We start from the raw sequence: 20,996 nt of genomic DNA on the forward strand, positions 1-20,996 counted from the left end.
GTAAATAAGTGCGCTTAGTTGGGGTAGTGCAACTATTTTATGAAATGTCAATAGAGACGTCTCAAGTTTCATGCCAAATTTGTTTTGCCGCCAATTTAACGGTACTTTAAGTCAGGTTACTTGAAGTCGCGTTCAACAGCGTCAACTAGCTACTTGTTGAGCGCTGAATTTAGCAATAAATTTACTTTTTATGCTTAGTCATCGTGTTACATGGACTTCCATATACATATATATAACAAACAAACCTACAACAACTTATACGTAACATATATACTTTTGCAATTCGAAAAAAAAATTTAATAAATTTAAAATTTATATAATACATATTTTAATGGTAGAGTGTTTTTTCATGCAAATTTATATTGTATAAGCGTACAATAATTCTTGTTGCAATCTTTGTTGCCTTTAACTGTTAAGTAGTTAGGTTTTATGGAAATTTTATTGTTATGAAAACTTGTTACGCAAAAAAAAATCATCATATACATTTACTTTAATAGGGGTTAAATAGGTAAAATTTGTATAATCACAGTGGAGTATTTGTTGGACTATTTTATTTTATTATTTTTTCCTATAAATAGGTTAAGGTGAAAATTGAAATAAGCATTTACATGAAATATTTTTTACAATATTTGTACTGCAATGGATCAAATGTATCAATAATGTTTAAACGTAAAAGAAATAAATTAGTTTTACCGAAAAAAAATTTTTAATAACAATGTGTTTCTTAATTACAATATTGCATAGCGAGGAAGTGAGTGATTAATAACATACGATTTGCATGCAAACGGCGCTGAATGCGCAAGAAAATGGCTAAAAACACATGTCGTATTTCCGTTGGAAGTTTTATAGCTAAAAACTACGATTAATAATGCGCATATGTACTGAAATGAGGTGATAACTAGATGGAAGTGCGCATTACGCAAAAAAAAATTTCAATATTATAATACTTAGCATGGACGTAATCAGTATCTATCGGTGAAACGTCCGGATGGGGCAATAATTAAAATTGTAGCAACTTTTTTTTGCAAAAATGGGTCGTTCTACGAAAGAAAAAAAACTCAAAACTGCGAGTGTGTTATAAATGAGATGGAGCTGTAAACAAAATGCACATAAATATCAAAACTGCCTGTTTTTAGTGAGAACAAGAAAAAAGTTCGGTTACACAGAAGCTAGAATTCCCTTCACAAATAAAAAAGTTTACATCAAAGAACTAAATTTCGAGCGGTCAGTTTGTAGGGCAGTTATAGGCTATAATGATGCTTCTAATTAAGATTCATGCAAAAATTGTTGCGTTGTTGTTGTTCTAACGGGTACGTAATCCCATTAGGATGGTAAGAATGAGCTAAGTTGTCGGCGGCATCCAACGGTAGGCCCGTGAAACGTAGTCGGACCAAAAGGAGAAGGGTGTCATATGTGTAGGGTTAGCAGGACATGCAAAGAGGTGGCTAGTGTCAAGCTGAGACTCATTGCATGCTAAACATATGCTTTATATGTCAGGGTCTATTCTGGATACTTATAGGAATTTAACCTGCTACAATATCCAGAACGAAGTTTCTCGCGACAACATGAGCTCTTTGTCTGCATTGAGTGGTGATTTGACTCCAAGTACGGCATTCACTGAGAGGGAGTCGGTGAAGGTGTTAATGGCTCCACTGTAAATGGCGATCAGTGCATGTCTGAATTTTGTTGTTTTCGAAGTCTGGTCAGCGTATTGTTTTATGTAGTCGAGTAATTGAGGAAGGATTTCTTAATGATTTTTGCGAAAGCACCCCAGCAGAAACTGCTTGGAGAGGAGTTCATTAGGCCCCTTAACTATGCAAGTCTTCGACGGGAGACATCAAAAGGCATCCTGTCGTAGTCCGGAGTGTAGTGTTCTGACATGTTTGTAGCTTCCTCGTCTATGTTTCACTGTATCCAGACGACCTTATTGGTGCAGCGTAGATAAGCACCGGCCGGCAGATTGGCTTGTATGTTGCCAACAACGTTTCTTTGTTTGTTCTCCCTTTGTGCTGCCGGCTAGCGACTTGAGGATTCTGTTGTGGCTCTATACTTTGGCAATAATCGCGGTCGATTGAGGAGTGAAGGAGCACAGCCTGTCGAAAATCACACCTAAAATCTTAGGTGTATTGTGAAGTTTAGTGAAAACAGATTCAGATATTGTCGTATTCTTTGTATGATAATTCTTCACTCTCTTTTTTTCCAGGAGAAGTTCGAATTAATGCCAGTGCCGTTTTTTAATATTTCTACATTAAATTATTTCTTAACATTCTTCGAATATCATACTTTAATTTACCATTGGTTTTAATAAAAAGATTTTGTCTGTGTCGTCACAAAAATTTTACAGAAACAAATTAACCCTAATTATCTTTAATCAATTCTATATGTAGGTATGAGTCTCTTGCTACATTTTTCTAATGAGATGAAAAATTGGATATATTGTTAAATATATGTTTAAACTGCCTGAAATTTACATAAAAAATGTAATCCCCGTTTGTATAAGCGTTTTTGTACAAAGCCAACTTACCTTAGGACGACTGCTTTGCAATAACAACGTTATTTCCGTATAAGCATGTAAATACATGTAGAAGTATATAGTAAGTATGCATGTACATACATACATATACATACAACCATACATACATACATACATATGTATGATATGATATAATATAAAATCCAAAAACCTTTTTCTTAACCTGCACATTTTTCAGCCTCTCAATTACACACTATTGCGTTTATCACATTTCCGACACTCTGAAAATTTAAAATAAAATGTCGGACACGCTTCACTTCAGCCACCAGAAATTAAAATTGAACGAATATCCGTTTCCTATACTTCACTTACACTTATTTCAGCGTTAAACACCAAATATATCATTTGCTGCACACAACACATTCATTATTTCACGAAATAACCGAAAACTTTTCTTTTATTAATAACTTTAAACAAATTTTACAAGCCAAACGATTTGCAAACTTTCAAATACACGAATTTTGTCAAATTACCGCTCGCCAAGCAAAGGTTGCCACCACGTTAAGAGGACATGTGTACTATACAATTACCACCTTGGAACAAAATAATTTATTTTGATCGAATTTGGCCAATGTTTAATTTAAATTTTACAATATTTTTATATAAAAATTTTTAGGCAAGTATTAAATATATACTCCTTATTATATACATGAAACTTTCGTTATATGTAAAACTGCACAACACTATGGTAGCACAGCGTAACCTTCATTCCAAACGTTCCACAGCCAATTATCAATGCTTTTATTTGTTGCCGGCCGGCAGCTAGTTGAATTTCACAAATTAATCCTATTTACAGCGTCATTTAATTCCATTAGAGTAAATAATTATGCAATTAAGTGCTATCTTATGCATGCAATATTAACAAAATTTGTGAATATATAATTGGTACGACTCTGCTTTTACAGATTGTGACAAAATGACGGCTACCAACAAAGCATTAAATATCGGTGATGATTTCCCAAATTTTCATGCTGAAACAACTGAGGGTCCCATTGACTTTCATGAATGGATAGGCAATTCGTGTGTTAACTGCATATTAAATAATAATGAAGGATAACGTAAATTTCTTTTTTAGCTGGGCCATTCTGTTTTCGCATCCAGCCGACTATACACCAGTGTGCACAACGGAATTGGCACGTGTCGCTAAACTCCTGCCGGAATTTGCTAAACGAAATGTAAAGCCAATTGCCTTATCTGTTGATACAGTTGAGTCGCATAAAGGATGGATAGAGGATATTAAAAGCTACGGTGGTAAGTTTTTTGAATAATAAGAAATTAGGTATACTTATACTACAATTGTTTCATAGCTCTAAACTCCTTTGACTATCCAATTATTGCTGATAACAAACGTGAATTGGCTGTAAAATTAAATATGCTGGATAAGGATGAGTTAAACAAAGATGGCATACCACTAACCTGTCGTGCAGTATTCGTTATTGATGATAAAAAGAAGCTGCGTCTTTCAATTCTTTATCCAGCTACAACTGGCAGAAATTTTGAGTGAGCAGCTCAGTTTATTTCCAAAAAAATTTATCTAATACTCTAAATTTATTCATAGTGAAATACTGCGTGTAATCGACTCACTTCAACTCACACAAAATAAATCCGTGGCTACGCCAGCTGATTGGAAGGTATAGCTCATCCATAGTATATGAATATTTTTACCTTTTTTATTAAACAGTTTTTTTTTAATAATTTAGCAAGGAGATGCTTGCATGGTTTTGCCCACGGTTAAACAAGATGACGTTTCGAAACTATTTCCAGCTGGCGTTGAAGTGATTGCAGTACCATCAGGAAAGACTTATTTGCGTAAAACGCCACAACCATAGATTTTAATAACCCAGTCATAAAGCAACTGTTAAAAATTGCTATTTAAGTTCCTTTAAAAATGTTTTTGAAGATTAAATTGATTTGTGTTATGAATTCGTAGTTTTCAATAATTGTAACCTCTTTTTATATTCTGATTAAAAACAGCACTTCATCATAAATTATTTAGAATATTTGTCGTAGACTTAATAAAATTATATATGCATTCCAACAATAATTAATTTTATTTGTGAGATAATCATACCGATAAATATTTTTATCAACTTTTAAATAAACACTAATTAAAATCAACCAACCAAAAAATATTGCGCAATATTTTTAAACTGTCGATTATAACAGCTCTGACTTATCGATAATATTTTATGCTTTTTATTTGACGTTTGAAATTTGCTGCCCTGGCGGTATTTGTTGCACTAGTGAATTTAATTCAATAACATTGAACAATTGGTCAAATTCCACAGCATCAGACCAGTAGCAACAGGTTTCCGTATCACACGTCTGCACAAAAGTGAAAGTGCACAAGGAAACTGCTCGTTTTATAGTTTACGTTATCAAAAACGCTCACCTAAAGGATCGACTAGGCACAATAAAAGACGCTTAGGTAAGCAGCTCCAACTCTCTGCCAACAATATAATCAGCTGTATTCGCATAAACAATAATGTCAACATTTGTCGCAGGGCTATCACGAGCATTAACAAAGGCATAAATTGAGTTCCTAGGTTATGCGTATCCACTGACCATTTGCAAGCATACTGCCAAGTACAAAGTTCAATTCTGCACCGTCTAATTAGAATACGCATCGCATATTTCTGGTATGTATTCATGATTAAAAAGTGACAATTTGTTATTATTTATTTCTTATTTGATAAAGACTTCAAAGCCAAAACACATACATACAAACAAACAAAATGTCAGAGGCACCAGCACAAGAGCGTAAAGCAAATCCCTTTAAAGCTTTTCTTAGTGGCGGTTTCGGTGGCATATGTAATGTGCTATCTGGTCATCCACTGGACACCATTAAGGTTAGTAATAAATTTTTAAGTAACATAAATTATCATTAATTTGTTTATTTTTTGTTGTATGCATTTAGGTGCGCCTGCAAACAATGCCGCGACCAGCGCCTGGACAGGCACCATTATATACCGGCACCTTTGACTGTGCTGCCAAAACAATTAAGAATGAAGGTGTCCGTGGACTGTACAAAGGCATGACTGCACCGCTTACCGGTGTAGCGCCAATTTTCGCATTATGCTTTGCTGGTTACGCATTAGGCAAACGCGTACAACAAACTGGTGAAAACTCCAAATTAACATACTCGCAAATTGCTATTGCCGGCTCGTTTTCTGGCTTGATGTCAACGATAATAACAGCGCCTGGTGAGCGTATCAAGTGTTTACTGCAAGTGCAACAGGCCTCCGGTGGTGAGCGCAAATACAAAGGTATGATGGATACCGCAGTACAACTCTACAAAGAGGGCGGTATACGTAGTGTTTATAAGGGCAGTTGTGCGACGCTTTTGCGAGGTGAGTACCTTGTGAGTTATATGTTTAGTGCTCTATTTGAATGAAGGTCATGTGGTTATGGAAAAGAAATTTTTATTTTATTTGTTTTAAATATTCTTTAGTTTTAAAATAATGACAATAATTTTAGGAATTTATATGAGCATGTGTGTGTTTATTTGTAAATTTTTAATTAAAGTGCTAATCTTTAATATATTTATGTGTGATTAAAGTGTTTAAATCGAAGTTTGTACTCCCGATTCGTGTTTAACCTGTTCTTTAGTGTCTTTTACATAAAATATCAAGTATTTGGTCACGACTATTGATAAATTATTGAAAAAGGTGTTTAACTTTAGTGCGCCGACATTAGTTTATTCGAAATTTTGTTAGACGCTATAAATTTGTATAAATATAAATCTTAAAATGGTTTTATGATTCGTATGTGCTTAAACTAATGCATATAACTAACTAATAATATGATAATCTAACAATTATTTTTTTCGGTTGTTTATTTAACTTAAGACAACCAAAGTTCGCTTCTTATCTATCAGGTTTTTGTAGACCAAAACTTTAGCGCTTCTAAATTCACACGATGTCATTGTTCGCGTATAACAAATACTTTTTCTTTATATAACATATATTATTGTATATTATACATCATTTGAAATATTATTATTATCTTCTTCTTCTGCAACATGTTCCACACGTTTGGCGCGTTCTTGTTGCATTGCATATGTCAATGTATTCCTCTGTGTAAATGCAATAACAGTTTTTGGCTTTTTCCGCTGCTCATCTGTCACTCTGACCGCATGCACTTGTGTTTGGTTTTTGTTTTGCATTAATTTCAATTTGCTCTGCTCAATTTTACGCCAATGCGGCACAGGCAGTTTACCACCCGGCCTTGGCAATATGCTGTTATGTTGTGGCGTATGTGCATGTTGTTGCTTTTTAGTTAGCACCACACGTCCAGGAGCACAATTCAATTGTTTATGTATTACATAGAAGACGCTACGTTCGTTGTGATTGCTACAACGTGGCGCATAGCGATTCTCAAAGACGTAACTATCCACACGTCGGCATGAAATTTGCTTACCCGTCGTATAATCGGTGATGCAACGTTTCGTGCTTGGACCACGCACTTGATTGGTAATCTTGGGACGCCAATTGTACATTTCACAACTACAATCCCATGGATTTTCGTTAAGCCGTGCTAAACGCAATTTCGGACGCAGAAAGAATGTGTGTGGCAGTGTGCGTAAACGATTGCCTTGCAAGTAGATTTCCTCCAAATTCGGTTGATCATCGAGTAGCCCGGGTGGAAAGTAGGAGATGTTATTATACGATAAATCTAGCACTTCCAGCGCACGACAATCGATGAAAGCGTCCATTGACAGCTCTTGTATGCCACAATGACTCAATTCAAGTTCGCGTAGCTTGTGTAGACCGGCGAAGGCGTCGAACTCGATGCTACGTATATTGCCATGCAATGTCAGCTTCTCCAGCGCTGTCAAGCCCTATAAATTGAAGTGTGTTTTTTGAAATGTAAATGCCTAAATTTAATTGTGGCCGCGCATTAGAAACAATCGATAATTGTATAAATTTAATATATGCAAATAGGGGAAAATAGAGTTATACCAAATTCCATTTTCCGAAGTGATTTGTATGTGAATTTTTTTATTTTATCTTTATGATATTTGGCAAAGTTTACTATTTAAGGCAGCGCTACAAAGTCCGTTCAAATTGATTAGATCGGACAATTATATGTGCCATTCAATCTGACAGATCGAAAGCCATCGTATATTGTTTAACACTTACCTTAAACATATTTTGTCCCAAATTCCCGACTGACACATTTCCAATATGCAACTCCTGCAGCTCCACTAACGATTCGAAAGGTTGATTGTTTTTCAAGCGCAATGCCATTGTTTGCGAATCAAAATGCATCGAAAGTGTTGAATTCATAACCCAAAAACTGGCCGGTAATATATTTCTAATGGGATTGCTACGAAAATCAACGCGCACCAATTTCGGGAAGGGTGGAAAACTACGCTCACTCAATTTATCCAAACGATTATCGCTCAAATCCAGCACTTCCAACTCCAGCAAACCGGCTAAAGCGCGATAATGCAAGTCGTGTATCAAATTATGGGCCAACGACAGCGTTTGTATATGCAGAGCGCCATAGAAGGAGAATGGTGGCACCTCCGTAATACCATTGCGTTCCAACGATAAGTGATCCAAAGCGGTCAGACCGTCAAACATCTCCCAACGCAATTCGTTCAACTGACAACCGTGTATGCGCAACACTTGCAAATGCTCCCACCCGTAGAATGTGGGCATACGCGCCTTTATCAATTCCTGTTTGTAAATATCATACGGCACGATATTGTCATCGTAATCGTCGAGTGGCGCAAAAGCCAAAGCATCCAAATCGTCATACGACTCACTACGCGGCTTGTAATCATAACTATCTTTGGGATGGACGGAATTCTTGGGACGTTTGTAATCTTCACTACCCAACAGTGTGACCGATTCGAAATTAGCATATTGTAAAAAACTCAGCGATTGATCGAAGAGTACGCGCAATGAGCGATTAAGGCCACCGCGTACTTCCAAGGTGGTGAGTTGATTGAGTGGCTTCAGCGTGCTCAGATTGACTGTTTGTGGGAAGTAGAGAAAAAAAGTAGAGGAATAAAAAATGAGCAAAATATAGTTATAATTGATATGCGCATACATACGTTATGTGTGTGAAAGCGCGTAAACAATTGCTTATCTAACTTTAAAGCATTTTACAAAGCGCCGCGCAGTCTTATCGCACAGCGCAGCTATCCTTCATAGCATGCTTATAAACAATTACTGCTTAATTTTTACGTTTCTCGCAGTGTTTTGATTGTTTTTTTATAATTCTTTAAATTCAAAAAATTCATTCATTTATTGTTTATAATAATTTCGAGGGCCTGTATGGATTTTTTCTTATTTGGCAAATGATTTTCGCGAAATAAATTATTCCTCAAAGCAACGCTACAATCCCCAAACTTATAACTTATGCTTACTTTTTTGTTTAATATTTTATGTTTGTATCATATTTTATATTTTTATATTTATATATTTTTTATATTTTCTTTTATTTTTATTTTTATTTTTTTTTATTTTTAATTTTTTTTTATTTTTTTGTTATATTTTTATACTTTATTTTCCTTTTTTTTATAATTTCTGTATATTTTTTTATTTATGTACATATGTATGTATATACATATGTATGTACACATGTTTCAAAAATTTTTTATACTTTTTTTTTACTTTTATGAATATTTTTTTATTTTATTTTTTTTATTATTACTTTTTTTTAATAATATTTATGAATATTTTTTTTTATTTTGTTTTAATTTTTTTTTACATTTTTTTGGAATTTTTTTGAAATACTCACTGCTTTTATTTCTACCACTGCTTGTGTAAAGCAATATCAAAGCATGTAAATCGTGTGGCAACTTCTGTATCAAGTCCTCCACATCGCTCTCCTCTTGCAGTATACAAGTAGCCTGTTTCATATAAGGATTTGTCGTGTACGCATCATCATTAGCGTCATCATCAAAGTTTTCGTATGTGGCCTCATTGCTGTTGCTGCTCGCTCGCTCGTTCGACCAAATATCGTCCACTGGCTCCGCACCTGGTCGTCGCGCTTGCATGTGCTGTATCCAACGTGATATGGACAGCTCGACAAAAGGCGCATACTGACAGACACAACCGGTCGGACATTGTAGCGTGTCAATTGCCAATTGTTGCGTGTGCTCATGTGGCAACTCTAATGGGGGCACTTCCGTTCGTTGCAATCGTTGTATCCGGTGTGTTGTAGTCACTTCATTGTGTGCACGTTCAACCGCATGTGGTCCCAACTTCTTATGCTGTTGCTGTAGCTGCTGATATTTTAGAAATTTCGTATGCTGTTTGGTATGTGGTTTGGCGTTGAACCGTGCAGCGTTGACATTGAGTTGCTGTGGTGATGTAGGGATGGTAAACGATGTTATAAAGTTGCGTGAAAAATAGTTAAATTTATTTATTTACTTTTTTTTTCGTAAAACATATTTTTTTTAAACTAGTTGTGTGAAACTATCGCTAAATTATGTACTAAGCTAAGTGTTTTTAATGAAAAAATATTTTTTTTGTTTGCTTTTCTTTTTAGTAGCTTCACTTGCGTGTGTCACAAGTCGCAAGTTCCTCAGTTTTTGAGATATCGTTCTGAAATTTTATGCACATTATTTTCTCCTCAAGAAGCTGCTAATTTGTCGTAAGCGCCGATATTAGATACAGCTGTCATATAAACTGATCGATCAAAATGAAGTTATTGTATGAAAAACTTTTTTATTTGACAAGATATCTTCACGAGATTCTACAAAGATTATTATATCAGGCTACGCTACAGTTTCCGAACGAAATTTTCAGTTCGGACCACTATAGCATATAGCTGCCATACACACTGAACGATCAAACTGAAGTCTTTGTATGAAAAACTTTTTTATTTGAGAAGTTATCCTCATGAAATTCGGCACGGATTATTATACAAGGCGATACTACAATATCCGAGGGAATTGTTCAGATCGCACCACTATATCATATAGCAGCCATATAAACTGTGCGATCAAACTCAAGTCCTTGTATGAACAACTTTTTTATTTGACAAGATATCCTCACGAAATTTAGCACAGATTATTATCCAAGGCAGCGCTACAAATTTTCGAACATATTGTGCAGATCGCAGCATTATAGCATGTAGCTGCCATATAAACTGTTCAAAAACACTGTAAAGATCGTCCTGTATATTTTCATGCTAAAAGAAATGCACATGTGAAGGGTATTATATTTTAATGTTTTTTTTTTGTTTTTTACTCACAATCAACAACACCAACACTAGCAACACGTTAATCCATTGCATTTTTATAGCGTTAAGTTCTCACGTGTTTCGTTGCTACCGCGTAATACCGTATACATATATTTTTAGAGACAATTTTTTTTTTTAAACGTCACGTTTCTTTTATATAAAATAACATCAGTAACTATCTGCTGCACAGCGCAATTTCATACTTCTCACTGTTCGCTGCAGGCTTGCTGCCCAAAATAAACCGTTACCCACTGGGCTTGAACGTCGTTGCGCTACTACCGAGCACTCTATAATTATTGTAAAGTTATTTCGAAAAAACAATTTAGTTGTGTTCTTAAGATAAGCGGAAAAAATCATATTGCACAAACAAACACATTGGCAGCGTGGATAAGGAGGAAATACAACATCCTTTGTGACCACTTATCGCGCCCATACGACTTCAATTCACGCTGTTTTCATTCAGTGCGCTCTTTAATAAGATTTTGTTGGACATATGTACATATATATTTTATGTATGTATGTATATAGTGTTTTTGCGTTATATACATATGTATGTTATGTATGTATGTACATATACATATGTATATAGAAACTTATTTAAATAAATTCCTATTTTGATTCTTTAAATCCATGTAATTACACACGTACACTAAATTACAATGTGTTTGGTACATAAAAAGTTTAGTTTGCGCCAAATTTTGTGAAATAAAAACATTATTTTGTTAAAGTTAAAGTTAAAATTCCAAAAACTTCCTTATTTGAGTTTTTCACTTCAATTTTGAGGTTATGTGAAAAAGTTGCAAATACTCCCGTTGTAGATCTTTTTATTACCTACAATTTTTTCTTTTTAGTTTTACCAGAAATCGAATTAAAAGTCAAAAAATTTGGTTATTTGCATTTTTCTCATAAATTTTGAGGTTATGTGAAAAGGTCTTTTTATTGCCCACAACTTTTTCTCTTAATATTTTTCCATAGGACTCGCAGTTTTGCCGGAAATCCGGTTAAAAATCCCAAAATTTGGTTATGTGCATTTTTTACATGAATTTTGAGGTTATGTGAAAAAGTTGTTAATAATCAAGTTGTAGTTTCTTTTATTAATTACAACTTTTTCCATTAATTTGTGTTCATAGGACTCAGTTTTGCCTAAAATCGAGTTAAACTGCTTTTAATCCTCAAAAATTTAACCTTCAACTTCTTATTTTCGACCTCAAATCCCTATAAACGATTTTTCCTTTCATTTTGGTTCTTATTTTCGACCTCAGATCTGCGTAAATGATTTTTCCTTTAATTTCTGTTGTTGTATCTTCCTTTTTCAATGTGTTTTATGCAACTAATTTTTTTCTTGTTTTCAAAAACTATCAAACCTGGTCCACATATAGTATATGGACTTCGTTCAGTCAGATTTTTTTCGTGTTACAATGTGAAACGTGCTATTATAAGGTTTCGTCGCTTCGAATTTTTTTGTATATATGTATGTATGTGCATGAATTATTGTATTATATTTCTCTTATTATTATTATTTTTTTTATATTTTTTTATTTTTATTTCGTTTATTTTTTTCAATTACTAACAATTTTTCATTCATTAGTGTGAAAGTGCAAAATAATCGAAAAAATTTGTCTGAAAATTCATTATTGCTGTGTGTTGGCTTATTACCATCTCATCATAAACATGTATGTATGTATGCAATCATGTTTTAAATATGTCGCACTCATATTGCATATGAGCAAAAAAACTAAAAACTCAGAAATAATTAAAAAAAACATATCTTTGTTATGTATGTGGCCCTTTTTTAGATTTGCCCGCAAACGCCTTTTATTTTCTCGCTTACGAGTATATACAAGATAAGGCCAAAGAGAAGACTGGCAGCGAGAAGATTAGCATTACTTCGACGATTTTCGCCGGTGGTGCCGCTGGCATAGCATATTGGTTGGTCGGTATGCCCGCGGATGTGTTGAAGAGCAGATTACAAACAGGTATGTGCAGCATTAATATTAATAAAATTATATTTTAATAAAAAAATAATAATTTAATTTTATTCTATTTTTTGAAATATTTTTTTTTATACATATGTATATAAGGATATTTTAATTAAATTTAATTAATTATTTGATAATTCAATTTAATTTATTGATTTTTTTTTTCTGAAAGTGTAATTTAATTAAATATTTAATTATTTGAAAAAATTAATTAACTATTTATTGAATTTCGATTAAATACAATTAATCAGCAGTTCAATTATTTCAAAACAAATCCTTACGTTATTTATTACTAATTAATTATGCATTTAATTGAGTATATATTGATTAATCAAACATTATTTATAAAAGGTTCAAGTATTACTTAATTAGGTAGTATTATACTTATTTTTAAATAATTAGTTAAAAAAATTAAAATATAATTAATAGTAATTAAGCGATTTCAGCGTTTAATGCTTAGAGAAGTATAATTATTAAAAATGTATATATTTTACTTAACCAAATTATTTAAAATAATTAATTAATTTTTTAAATTAAATATTTAAATTAGTTATTACCATTTAATTTTATTCTTAATTCAATACATATTGATTAATCCATCATTTATTGTTTAATGACAACTTAATTAGAAATAATTAATGATTAATATTTTAAATAATTAAACAATTCTTTGCGTTATTTATTAACACTTAATTATACATTTAATACAATATTTGAATCAACATTTAAAAAAATAAATTTAATTAATCATAAAGCAAATTATGATGAATAAATATTATATTTGATTTATTTATAAATAATTAATTGAAATATAATTAATAGTAATTAAGGGATTTTCAATGTTTAGTAAGAAGTATTGTTATTAAAAAATATATATTTTACTTACCAAATTATTTAAAATAATTAATTAATTTTTTTAATTAAATATTTAAGTAATTTATTACAAATTAATTCTACACGTAATTAAATACACCTTGATTAATCAATCATTTTTTGATTTATAACAGATTATTAGAAATTAAAATAACTTCAATTTTAGTATTTTTAATTAACTAATTTTATAATATTTAATTGAAAAATAAATATGATTATTTAGTAATTTTATTTAATCTTTAAAAATATTATGATACATTTTATTTTAATTTTTTTATTTATTTTAAATTAAATTTTAATTAATTAATTTAATTTTTTTTAAGAAATTTTACATTAATTTCTTTTATAATTTAGTATTGAATTGATTTAAAAATCACTTTTAGATAATTAAGTATTTAATTTGGTATTTGGTATTTTAATTTGTTAATTACTTTAACAGGATTCACTTTCAATTAGAGTAAATACTTCAATAAAAGTTTCCTGTAATCTAATTGAATAAAAAATATGTAATTAAGTACAAAGTAATGAACTTTTTTATATTTCTTTGAATTTTGAAAATGAATTAAATACTTTTTAGGGATCGAATTTTAACTGATTTCATATTCAATTACTTTAATTAATTTTTTATTTAATTAAGTAATTAAGTAACTATGAAAAATAGATTATTATTTATTATTTTAGTAGCACGTATTTTCTTTGAAAAAATTGTTTTATTTTTCTACATTTTCATAACCTTAAAAATTTGCATTTTCCATCCGCAGCACCCGCTGGCACATATCCAAAAGGTGTACGCAGCGTTTTCAAGGATCTCATGCGTCGCGATGGTCCCTTGGCTCTGTACCGTGGCGTTACACCGATCATGTTGCGTGCCTTCCCCGCAAATGCTGCCTGCTTCTTTGGCATAGAATTGGCCAATGATGCTTTCGATGCCATCGCCGCATTGTTCTAACTCAAAAATTTGCCTATAAGACTAAAGAAGTTTTTATAACACTTAAATAAATAGTGCACTTATATTTAAAAAAAATGGCAATAGATTTTATTAACAAGAAATTATATTTTCTTAAAGATTATTGTTTCCACATTGTTGTTGTAGAAATATATAGTATAGACTTTTATAATGCATAGAAGAATATGAAAATATACACAAATATTGGAAAAAACAATTTCGTGTTTTATTTTTGAAAATTTAGACTTGGTTTTAGACTCTTTTTAATATTCATATATTGGAGATTATAAATAATAATTATCGTTCTCTTCCAGATCTGCCATCAAATGCCGTATATTTTGCCACATATGAAGCATTTCAAGATTTGATCAAGCAAAAATTTCCAAATATGCAAATGGAGGTGTTGTCGGCGATTTTTTCGGGTGGTATGTCTGGTATTGCCTACTGGGTTGTCGGTATGCCGCCCGATGTACTCAAAAGTCGGCTGCAGACAGGTGCGCTAAAATATATTTATTTTTCGTATGAGAAATAAGATTCAGACTCTGTTTCCCCTTATACAGTGGGTTCTACTAAACTCACTGTCATCTCAGCAGTTTTATCTAAAACTACATATGTGACCATGCTATTTCATTCATCTAGACTGTTATACGTACGGAATATTGTTGCAGAAAACATCCTTGAAGTAATTGAAACGAATGAGTTGGCAATTCTTGACCGAATAAAAATTCTCGTTCGATCCGGTTGTCTCGACCTGACTGTTGTGGGGACGGAGTTAACAGAACGTCACTTTGAACTGCTAACTTTTCATCATTCCTTTAAACTTTTTGAGTTTATTTTATGCTTTTTCAGAAACCAAATGCGAGCTTCTGATAATCGCTTCGGGTTCGATAATACCATCTATGTTGTTGTTTTATCGATTATCCGGGTCCTGTTTGATTACCAAGGTAGCAAGTTTAATTAACATCGAAGTCACCTAACGGTAGTTCCAGGAATCGAGCTGTTAGGTTCGCAATATATGGATGGATTTAGCTGAGTCACCTTCATGAATCATGCAAAGGTGGTTATAGTCATGCGGGGACTCTTTGCTCAGTGGATATAGGTTTGGTATGTCGTGTTCGAATCTGTAAACATAGAAGCTTAACCTGCTACAGTATCCTGAACGGAATTGCGCGAGGGTCACTCTAGATTCGCGAGGCAATTCGAGCTGTTCTTCTGCTCTGGTATTCTTTACTTGCCTTCTGAGTTTCAGATATATCTACTTATCTGCAATTTGGGAGAAGGTGTTATTTGCTTGATTAGAGATACCATAAATCTGGGGTTCGTCATCGTAGATCGGTCATTCAGTTCTACTGACAGAAGTTGTTTGAGTAAAGTTAGTTCTAAAGGAAAAATCAGTACTGCGAGAGAGTACTAACTACTCGTGTTAGTCTCGAAATTAGTGGATTTTTGCCAAGCCTTGGACATTTATTTCTTATTGGGTTATTAAAACTGGGAAGCTCTTGATTTATAATACTTAAATATCTCTATATTTTTTTTTGTTGTGGTAACATTCAACTGCATACTTCTCGAACTTTTTCCTCTACAGCACCTCCAGATAAATATAAGCATGGCATACGAAGTGTCTTTGTCGAACTAATGCGCACCGACGGTCCGTTTGCGCTATACCGCGGCGTAATACCGGTAATGCTGCGCGCTTTTCCAGCGAACGCAGCTTGTTTCTTCGGCATTGAACTGGCGAACACTTTTTTCAAAATAGTGACACCCAATTTTTAAGGTAAGTACTTGAAATAAGCATTTCTCTTAACCTGAAATATATTTTTTATAACAAAAAACAATTGAATTAAAAAGCAAAATAGCCGGTTATAAACACTATACCGAGGAGTCTCTGCTATAAACTTATATTCAAGTCTCCAAACAATACAAAATTTGTCTAATTAGAGCATATTATCCAAAAATTTCAGTTTTGACATTATTCGAACCTTAACATATTCTAACGGCACAGTACAATACCTTACTGTCTTTCTTCTTCCTAAGATCTCTAAAAAACTTAGAAATATACATTCTATTATGGAGCGATCTATCTTTATTGCTTTGGAAAAATATCGAATAGGTTAGGTTATTCAGGTAGGCCACGCATAGACCAGTTTTGGTTCTTTGCGTTACCAGATTGAGTTCAGTTGCTAGGTCCATGAGGAGTAATCATCCTTTAGAATACCTGCGCTTGTCGCGAATTTTAACTGACTCTGCGGCCTTTCTATCGATACCTCCTCCAGTGTATCATACCGTGGAGACCCCAGATGCTTACGGTGTAGACTTGTCAGTGCGGGACAAGTTCACAAGAGATCTACCATTGTTTCCCTGGTACCTTGCTCTAGACATTTCCTGCATCTTATCCAAAAATTTCAGTTTTTACATTATTCGAACCTTAACATCTTTTAACGGCACAGTACAATACCTCACTGTCTTTCTTCTTCCTAAGATCTCTAAAAAACTTAGAAATATACATTCTATTATGGAGCGATCTATCTTTATTGCTTTGGAAAAATATCGAATAGGTTAGGTTATTCAGGTAGCCCACGCATAAACCAGTTTTGGTTCTTTGCGTTACCAGATTGAGTTCAGTTGCTAGGTCCATGAGGAGTAATCATCCTTTAGAATACCTGCGCTTGTCGCGAATTTTAACAGACTCTGCGGCCTTTCTATCGATACCTCCTCCAGTGTACCATACCGTGGAGACCCAAGCTCTTCAGCTCCTTCGACCTTAAATGATGATCTATTATCTTCTCCATAGTTTTCAGTAGAAAGGAGGTTAGGCTAATTGGCCTGAAAGATTTAGCAAAAGAGTAGTCCTTTCTTCCTACTTTCGGTATGAAGATTACCTCAGCTGTCCTCCATGATTCAGGGATGTAGGCCAAGGCTAAGCTCTCCCTCAGCAGCCTAATCAGGTGTGGCATCAGGATCTGCTCACCCTGTTGTAGAAGCGCTGAGAAGATGCCGTCCACTACCGGAGACTTGAACCTTTCGAACGAGGCCATTGCCCACCTGATCGAGTCCGCAGTAAACAATTGTTTAGCGATAGCCCAATCAGCGCGGGATGGCCTGTGTTCAGTTACGGGCAGACACCGGTAAACCGGAATAGTCTCCGGGAAGTGAGCATGCAAGAGCTCTGTAGCTCTGTCCTCAGCGCTGGTCGTGAATGTCCCGTCATTCCTTTTGATGGCTAGCACTGTGTCCGTCTTCCCTTTAGCCAAAGCTTTGTGCAGCCTGGCAGCTTCTGGTGTGGAGGAGACGTTTTCACAGAATCTCCTAAAGCTAGCCTGTTTAGCAGACCTGATCTCTTTATTGTACAGTGTCAGGTTGCTCCTGTACCCTTCCCAGACCCCTGTACGTTTAGCCTTATTAAATAGGCTGCGTACCTTCTTCCTTAGGTCTGCGAGTTTCCTTGTCCACCAGGAGCAATTGCGCCTGTCTGGAGGTACTCCTAAGGGGCAGCTGTCATTGTACGCGTTAATGATGGACCCGTTAAGAGCGGTCAATCTGCTCTCCATTCCCGGGCCCGTGCCACTGCTGTCAGTCTGCCCCACCCTCTTCAATCCCTCATCTAGCCTCTTCCTGAAGGCACTCCAATTGGTCCTTCGAGGGTTGCGTCTAGGAGGGAATAGCTTGACCCCTGCCCTCAGCGCAAGCCTTACAATTCTATGGTCCGACAGGGAGAGCTCCGTTGAGACTATCCACTGCGAGACAAGTCCAGTTGCAGGTTCATTACTGAGGGTGATGTCCAACACTTCCCTCCTGCTTATAGCTATGAATGTGGGTTCACACCCTACATTCTCTATCGCTAAATTACTGCCTACTACATATTCTAACAGGGACTCACCTCTGACGTTGCAGTCGGTGCTGCCCCATTCCGTATGGTGAGCGTTCGCATCGCAACCGATGATAAGGGGGAGCTTGTGCAGTCTGCAATGCTCTACCAGCCTTTCCACCGCCTCCGGGGGTGCCGTTGCTGCCTCTCCCGGAAAGCAAGCTGAGGCCAGGACGAAGTCTTTGCCTTCAGTATCCCTAGCCTGCAGCGCCACCAAATCCTGCGTCAGAAACTCTGAAATGCAAAAGAAATCAATATTGCTTCTGACAACTATACACGTCCTAGGCCTCTCGCTAGAGATGTCCCAGATTACTTTGTTTGCCTCCGTCTTGAGGCTCTTTACCTCTCCTTTATAGACCCAAGGCTCTTGGATCAGCAGTGTGCCCAGTTTCTCCGCAGTGAACCTGCTTGTTATGACAGCTGAGGCTGCCGCCGCATGATGCAAGTTCACTTTGGCAATTTCCATGTTGTCGGCCATCATAAAATGGGCTCGAGGAAAGAGAGATCCTCTACCCCGCCGTCAACCGCACTGCTGTCCATTGGGCCTCCAAATCCGTTTAGGAGTTCCTGCGTTGAGGGTAGCTCCGTGTTCCGGCCATGTTCGGGGACGTCAGTGGTCGTTGCTGGCACTGCCTGTCCAGACCTGCTCCCTCCAGGGCTGTCCGACAACTCGTCCACCTCCATCCTTGTTTCCTCCGGGGCGGACTCCGGCCCTGCCTGGTTATCGACGCCCTTGTCCTGTGGAGTCGCAGGCGTTTTGGCTTCCTTGCTCCCGGTGTCAGCAGGCTTGTAGGGCCGCATGACGACCGTGCTGTACTTGTAGTACAGGCGGAAGCTTGCGGCCCGGACATACTTATACGACTCGTCCTCAATGTATAAGTGTAACCTCCATCCTTCCATGTCACCTAGCTTCTCCATTTTGCTGCCGGCAACACACCAGGCCGAGATACTGAGTCCCCGGTTCTGGTTCCTCACCAGGCTCAAGGCGTACTCGTAGGTCCTGTCCGCGCTCCGAGGGAGAAACACTGTCATGCTGTGCATGATTGGCACATCTTCCACCCTCTTCGCGCAAAGGCCAGGGCCCGTCCAGCTTCCCAGCTTTGGAGCGTGCTCCCTCAGCCAGTCGGCGGACGACTCGTTCAGGCAGTCTACCTGCATCATACCTCCCCTGAAGTCGATGCCCAGGAAGGACGCAGTGTAGACCTTTCTTTTAGACACCTCGTCCATCAGAATGTCTTGAAGTACGGTGAGCTCATCCGATTTCAGCGACTCCGCCGGGTATTTGAAAGGCAGAACAGCCATGCGGATGCCTCTGACAGCATCCGCATATCCGCGCCGCCCCTCCACCCGGTGAGAAGCCGGTCCAGATGGTTGGCCCGCGGCTGCCTTTGCGTCTGTGCCCCGCACCCTTTTGGATCGGGGGGGCTCCTGCGGCGTGATTTGGCCGCTCTTCCTTTTCTCGGCTCGGGCGTAGGTGCCCGCGGGCAGTGCCCTGCTATCGCCCCGCCTTGCGGTCAGAGTTGTGCAGACCGGGCCACGGTTGCTGTTACCGCTGCCTTGCGCGCGAATTGGCACGTTTTTGTCGTGCCCCTTTGCCGGGAATGCGTTGTTCCCTTGGCTCTTGCTCCTGGCTAGAGCCTCCGGGGTTTTCCCCATCACGGAGGTGCCGTAGGTACCACTTCATGGTGGAACCACTCATCCCTTTCCTATGAGGATCATCGCACCGCCGGGTTGGCCAGCTTCTGGGAGGGGCGTTGCCCACCTCTTCTGCACATTCTCCTCCTTCTCCTTCTTGCGCCGTCAGGCTCTGCCTGATGCGACTCGCCCGAGGCCGACCCACTGCACCTATCGGCGGGGGTCTCGGCGACGTTCGTTGCTGCTACTGCGGCACCAGGCGTTACCACCAGGTGAGCTTCGCTGCAAGAGAGTACGTCGTCATCATCCTCCCTGGCGTGCTCGCCAAACAGCGAACGCTCCTCTGGCGTAAGAGCGTCGAGGAAGCTAAACTTCCGCCTAGCCCCTCGACCACCCTTACCTTCCGCTGCCCCGATCTCCTTCTCCTTTTCCGCTTCCATTGCCCTTTGTCGTTGCCCTTTGTCCGTCATCGAATCCAGTGTTTGCGTTTGTTTTTTTGTTGTTGTTGTGTTTTTGTTGTCCATCTTTTCCTTTCGACCTTTGGCTCAACAGGGTGAGCTGTCGGGTCTATGTTCTAGGGGAACTGGAAGGTCCGCCACGCCAGAGCCCCTTGGCGCGGTAAGGCCACCGTTACTTCCCAATTCGGCCCGGTGTTGGGAAGGCTCCGTTAGAATACAGCCACATTCACCTCCTGGCTGCAAAGTTCCAATGGGCACGGGAGTCGCATAACACCCTGGATTAGGAGGTGGTAGCTCTTGGTTAGCGCACGCATGCGGCACCCGACATCCCGCGTGGTCCGTGCTTAACAGCACCAACCACACAGGATTGGGGGGCGCCGAGTATGTCTTGCGCCTAAGCCCCTGCACCGCGACAAGGTGCCTACCATTCGCAGGGGATCGTCCATGTTTCTGCGTCTTATAATAAAACGGGAATGTTAGTATACTTTTAGAACGTATTTTTTTT

General features: G+C 37.0%; 4 protein-coding genes across 4 annotated transcripts; 2 read left to right on the forward strand and 2 right to left on the reverse strand.

The window, feature by feature from the left end:
- Positions 1 to 3,238: 3,238 nt before the first annotated feature.
- Positions 3,239 to 4,521, forward strand: LOC120769305 (peroxiredoxin-6). The gene is made up of 6 exons (XM_040096238.1): positions 3,239 to 3,349; positions 3,439 to 3,553; positions 3,609 to 3,784; positions 3,841 to 4,033; positions 4,092 to 4,164; positions 4,234 to 4,521. Exons 2-6 carry the CDS (start codon positions 3,450 to 3,452, stop codon positions 4,360 to 4,362), a joined length of 675 nt encoding a protein of 224 aa, XP_039952172.1. The 5' UTR covers positions 3,239 to 3,349; positions 3,439 to 3,449; the 3' UTR covers positions 4,363 to 4,521.
- A 227-nt stretch (positions 4,522 to 4,748) lies between these two features.
- Positions 4,749 to 14,665, forward strand: LOC120769303 (congested-like trachea protein). Its single transcript, XM_040096236.1, has 6 exons — positions 4,749 to 4,961; positions 5,038 to 5,172; positions 5,232 to 5,382; positions 5,451 to 5,883; positions 12,532 to 12,711; positions 14,349 to 14,665. The coding sequence occupies exons 3-6, from the start codon at positions 5,269 to 5,271 to the stop codon at positions 14,534 to 14,536; spliced, it is 915 nt and encodes a 304-aa protein (XP_039952170.1). The 5' UTR covers positions 4,749 to 4,961; positions 5,038 to 5,172; positions 5,232 to 5,268; the 3' UTR covers positions 14,537 to 14,665.
- On the reverse strand, positions 6,014 to 11,203 carry LOC120769300 (insulin-like growth factor-binding protein complex acid labile subunit). Its single transcript, XM_040096228.1, has 4 exons — positions 10,748 to 11,203; positions 9,287 to 9,851; positions 7,675 to 8,516; positions 6,014 to 7,373 (listed from the first exon to the last, which is right to left on the reverse strand). Exons 1-4 carry the CDS (start codon positions 10,787 to 10,789, stop codon positions 6,510 to 6,512), a joined length of 2,313 nt encoding a protein of 770 aa, XP_039952162.1. The 5' UTR covers positions 10,790 to 11,203; the 3' UTR covers positions 6,014 to 6,509.
- Positions 14,666 to 17,061: 2,396 nt separating the features above from the next.
- LOC120768855 lies at positions 17,062 to 18,986 on the reverse strand. Its single transcript, XM_040095611.1, has 2 exons — positions 18,226 to 18,986; positions 17,062 to 17,067 (listed from the first exon to the last, which is right to left on the reverse strand). The coding sequence occupies exons 1-2, from the start codon at positions 18,877 to 18,879 to the stop codon at positions 17,062 to 17,064; spliced, it is 660 nt and encodes a 219-aa protein (XP_039951545.1). The 5' UTR covers positions 18,880 to 18,986.
- Positions 18,987 to 20,996: the final 2,010 nt, after the last annotated feature.

This window comes from Bactrocera tryoni, chromosome 2 (genome assembly GCF_016617805.1).
Source record: "Bactrocera tryoni isolate S06 chromosome 2, CSIRO_BtryS06_freeze2, whole genome shotgun sequence".
Taxonomy (NCBI): domain Eukaryota; kingdom Metazoa; phylum Arthropoda; class Insecta; order Diptera; family Tephritidae; genus Bactrocera; species Bactrocera tryoni.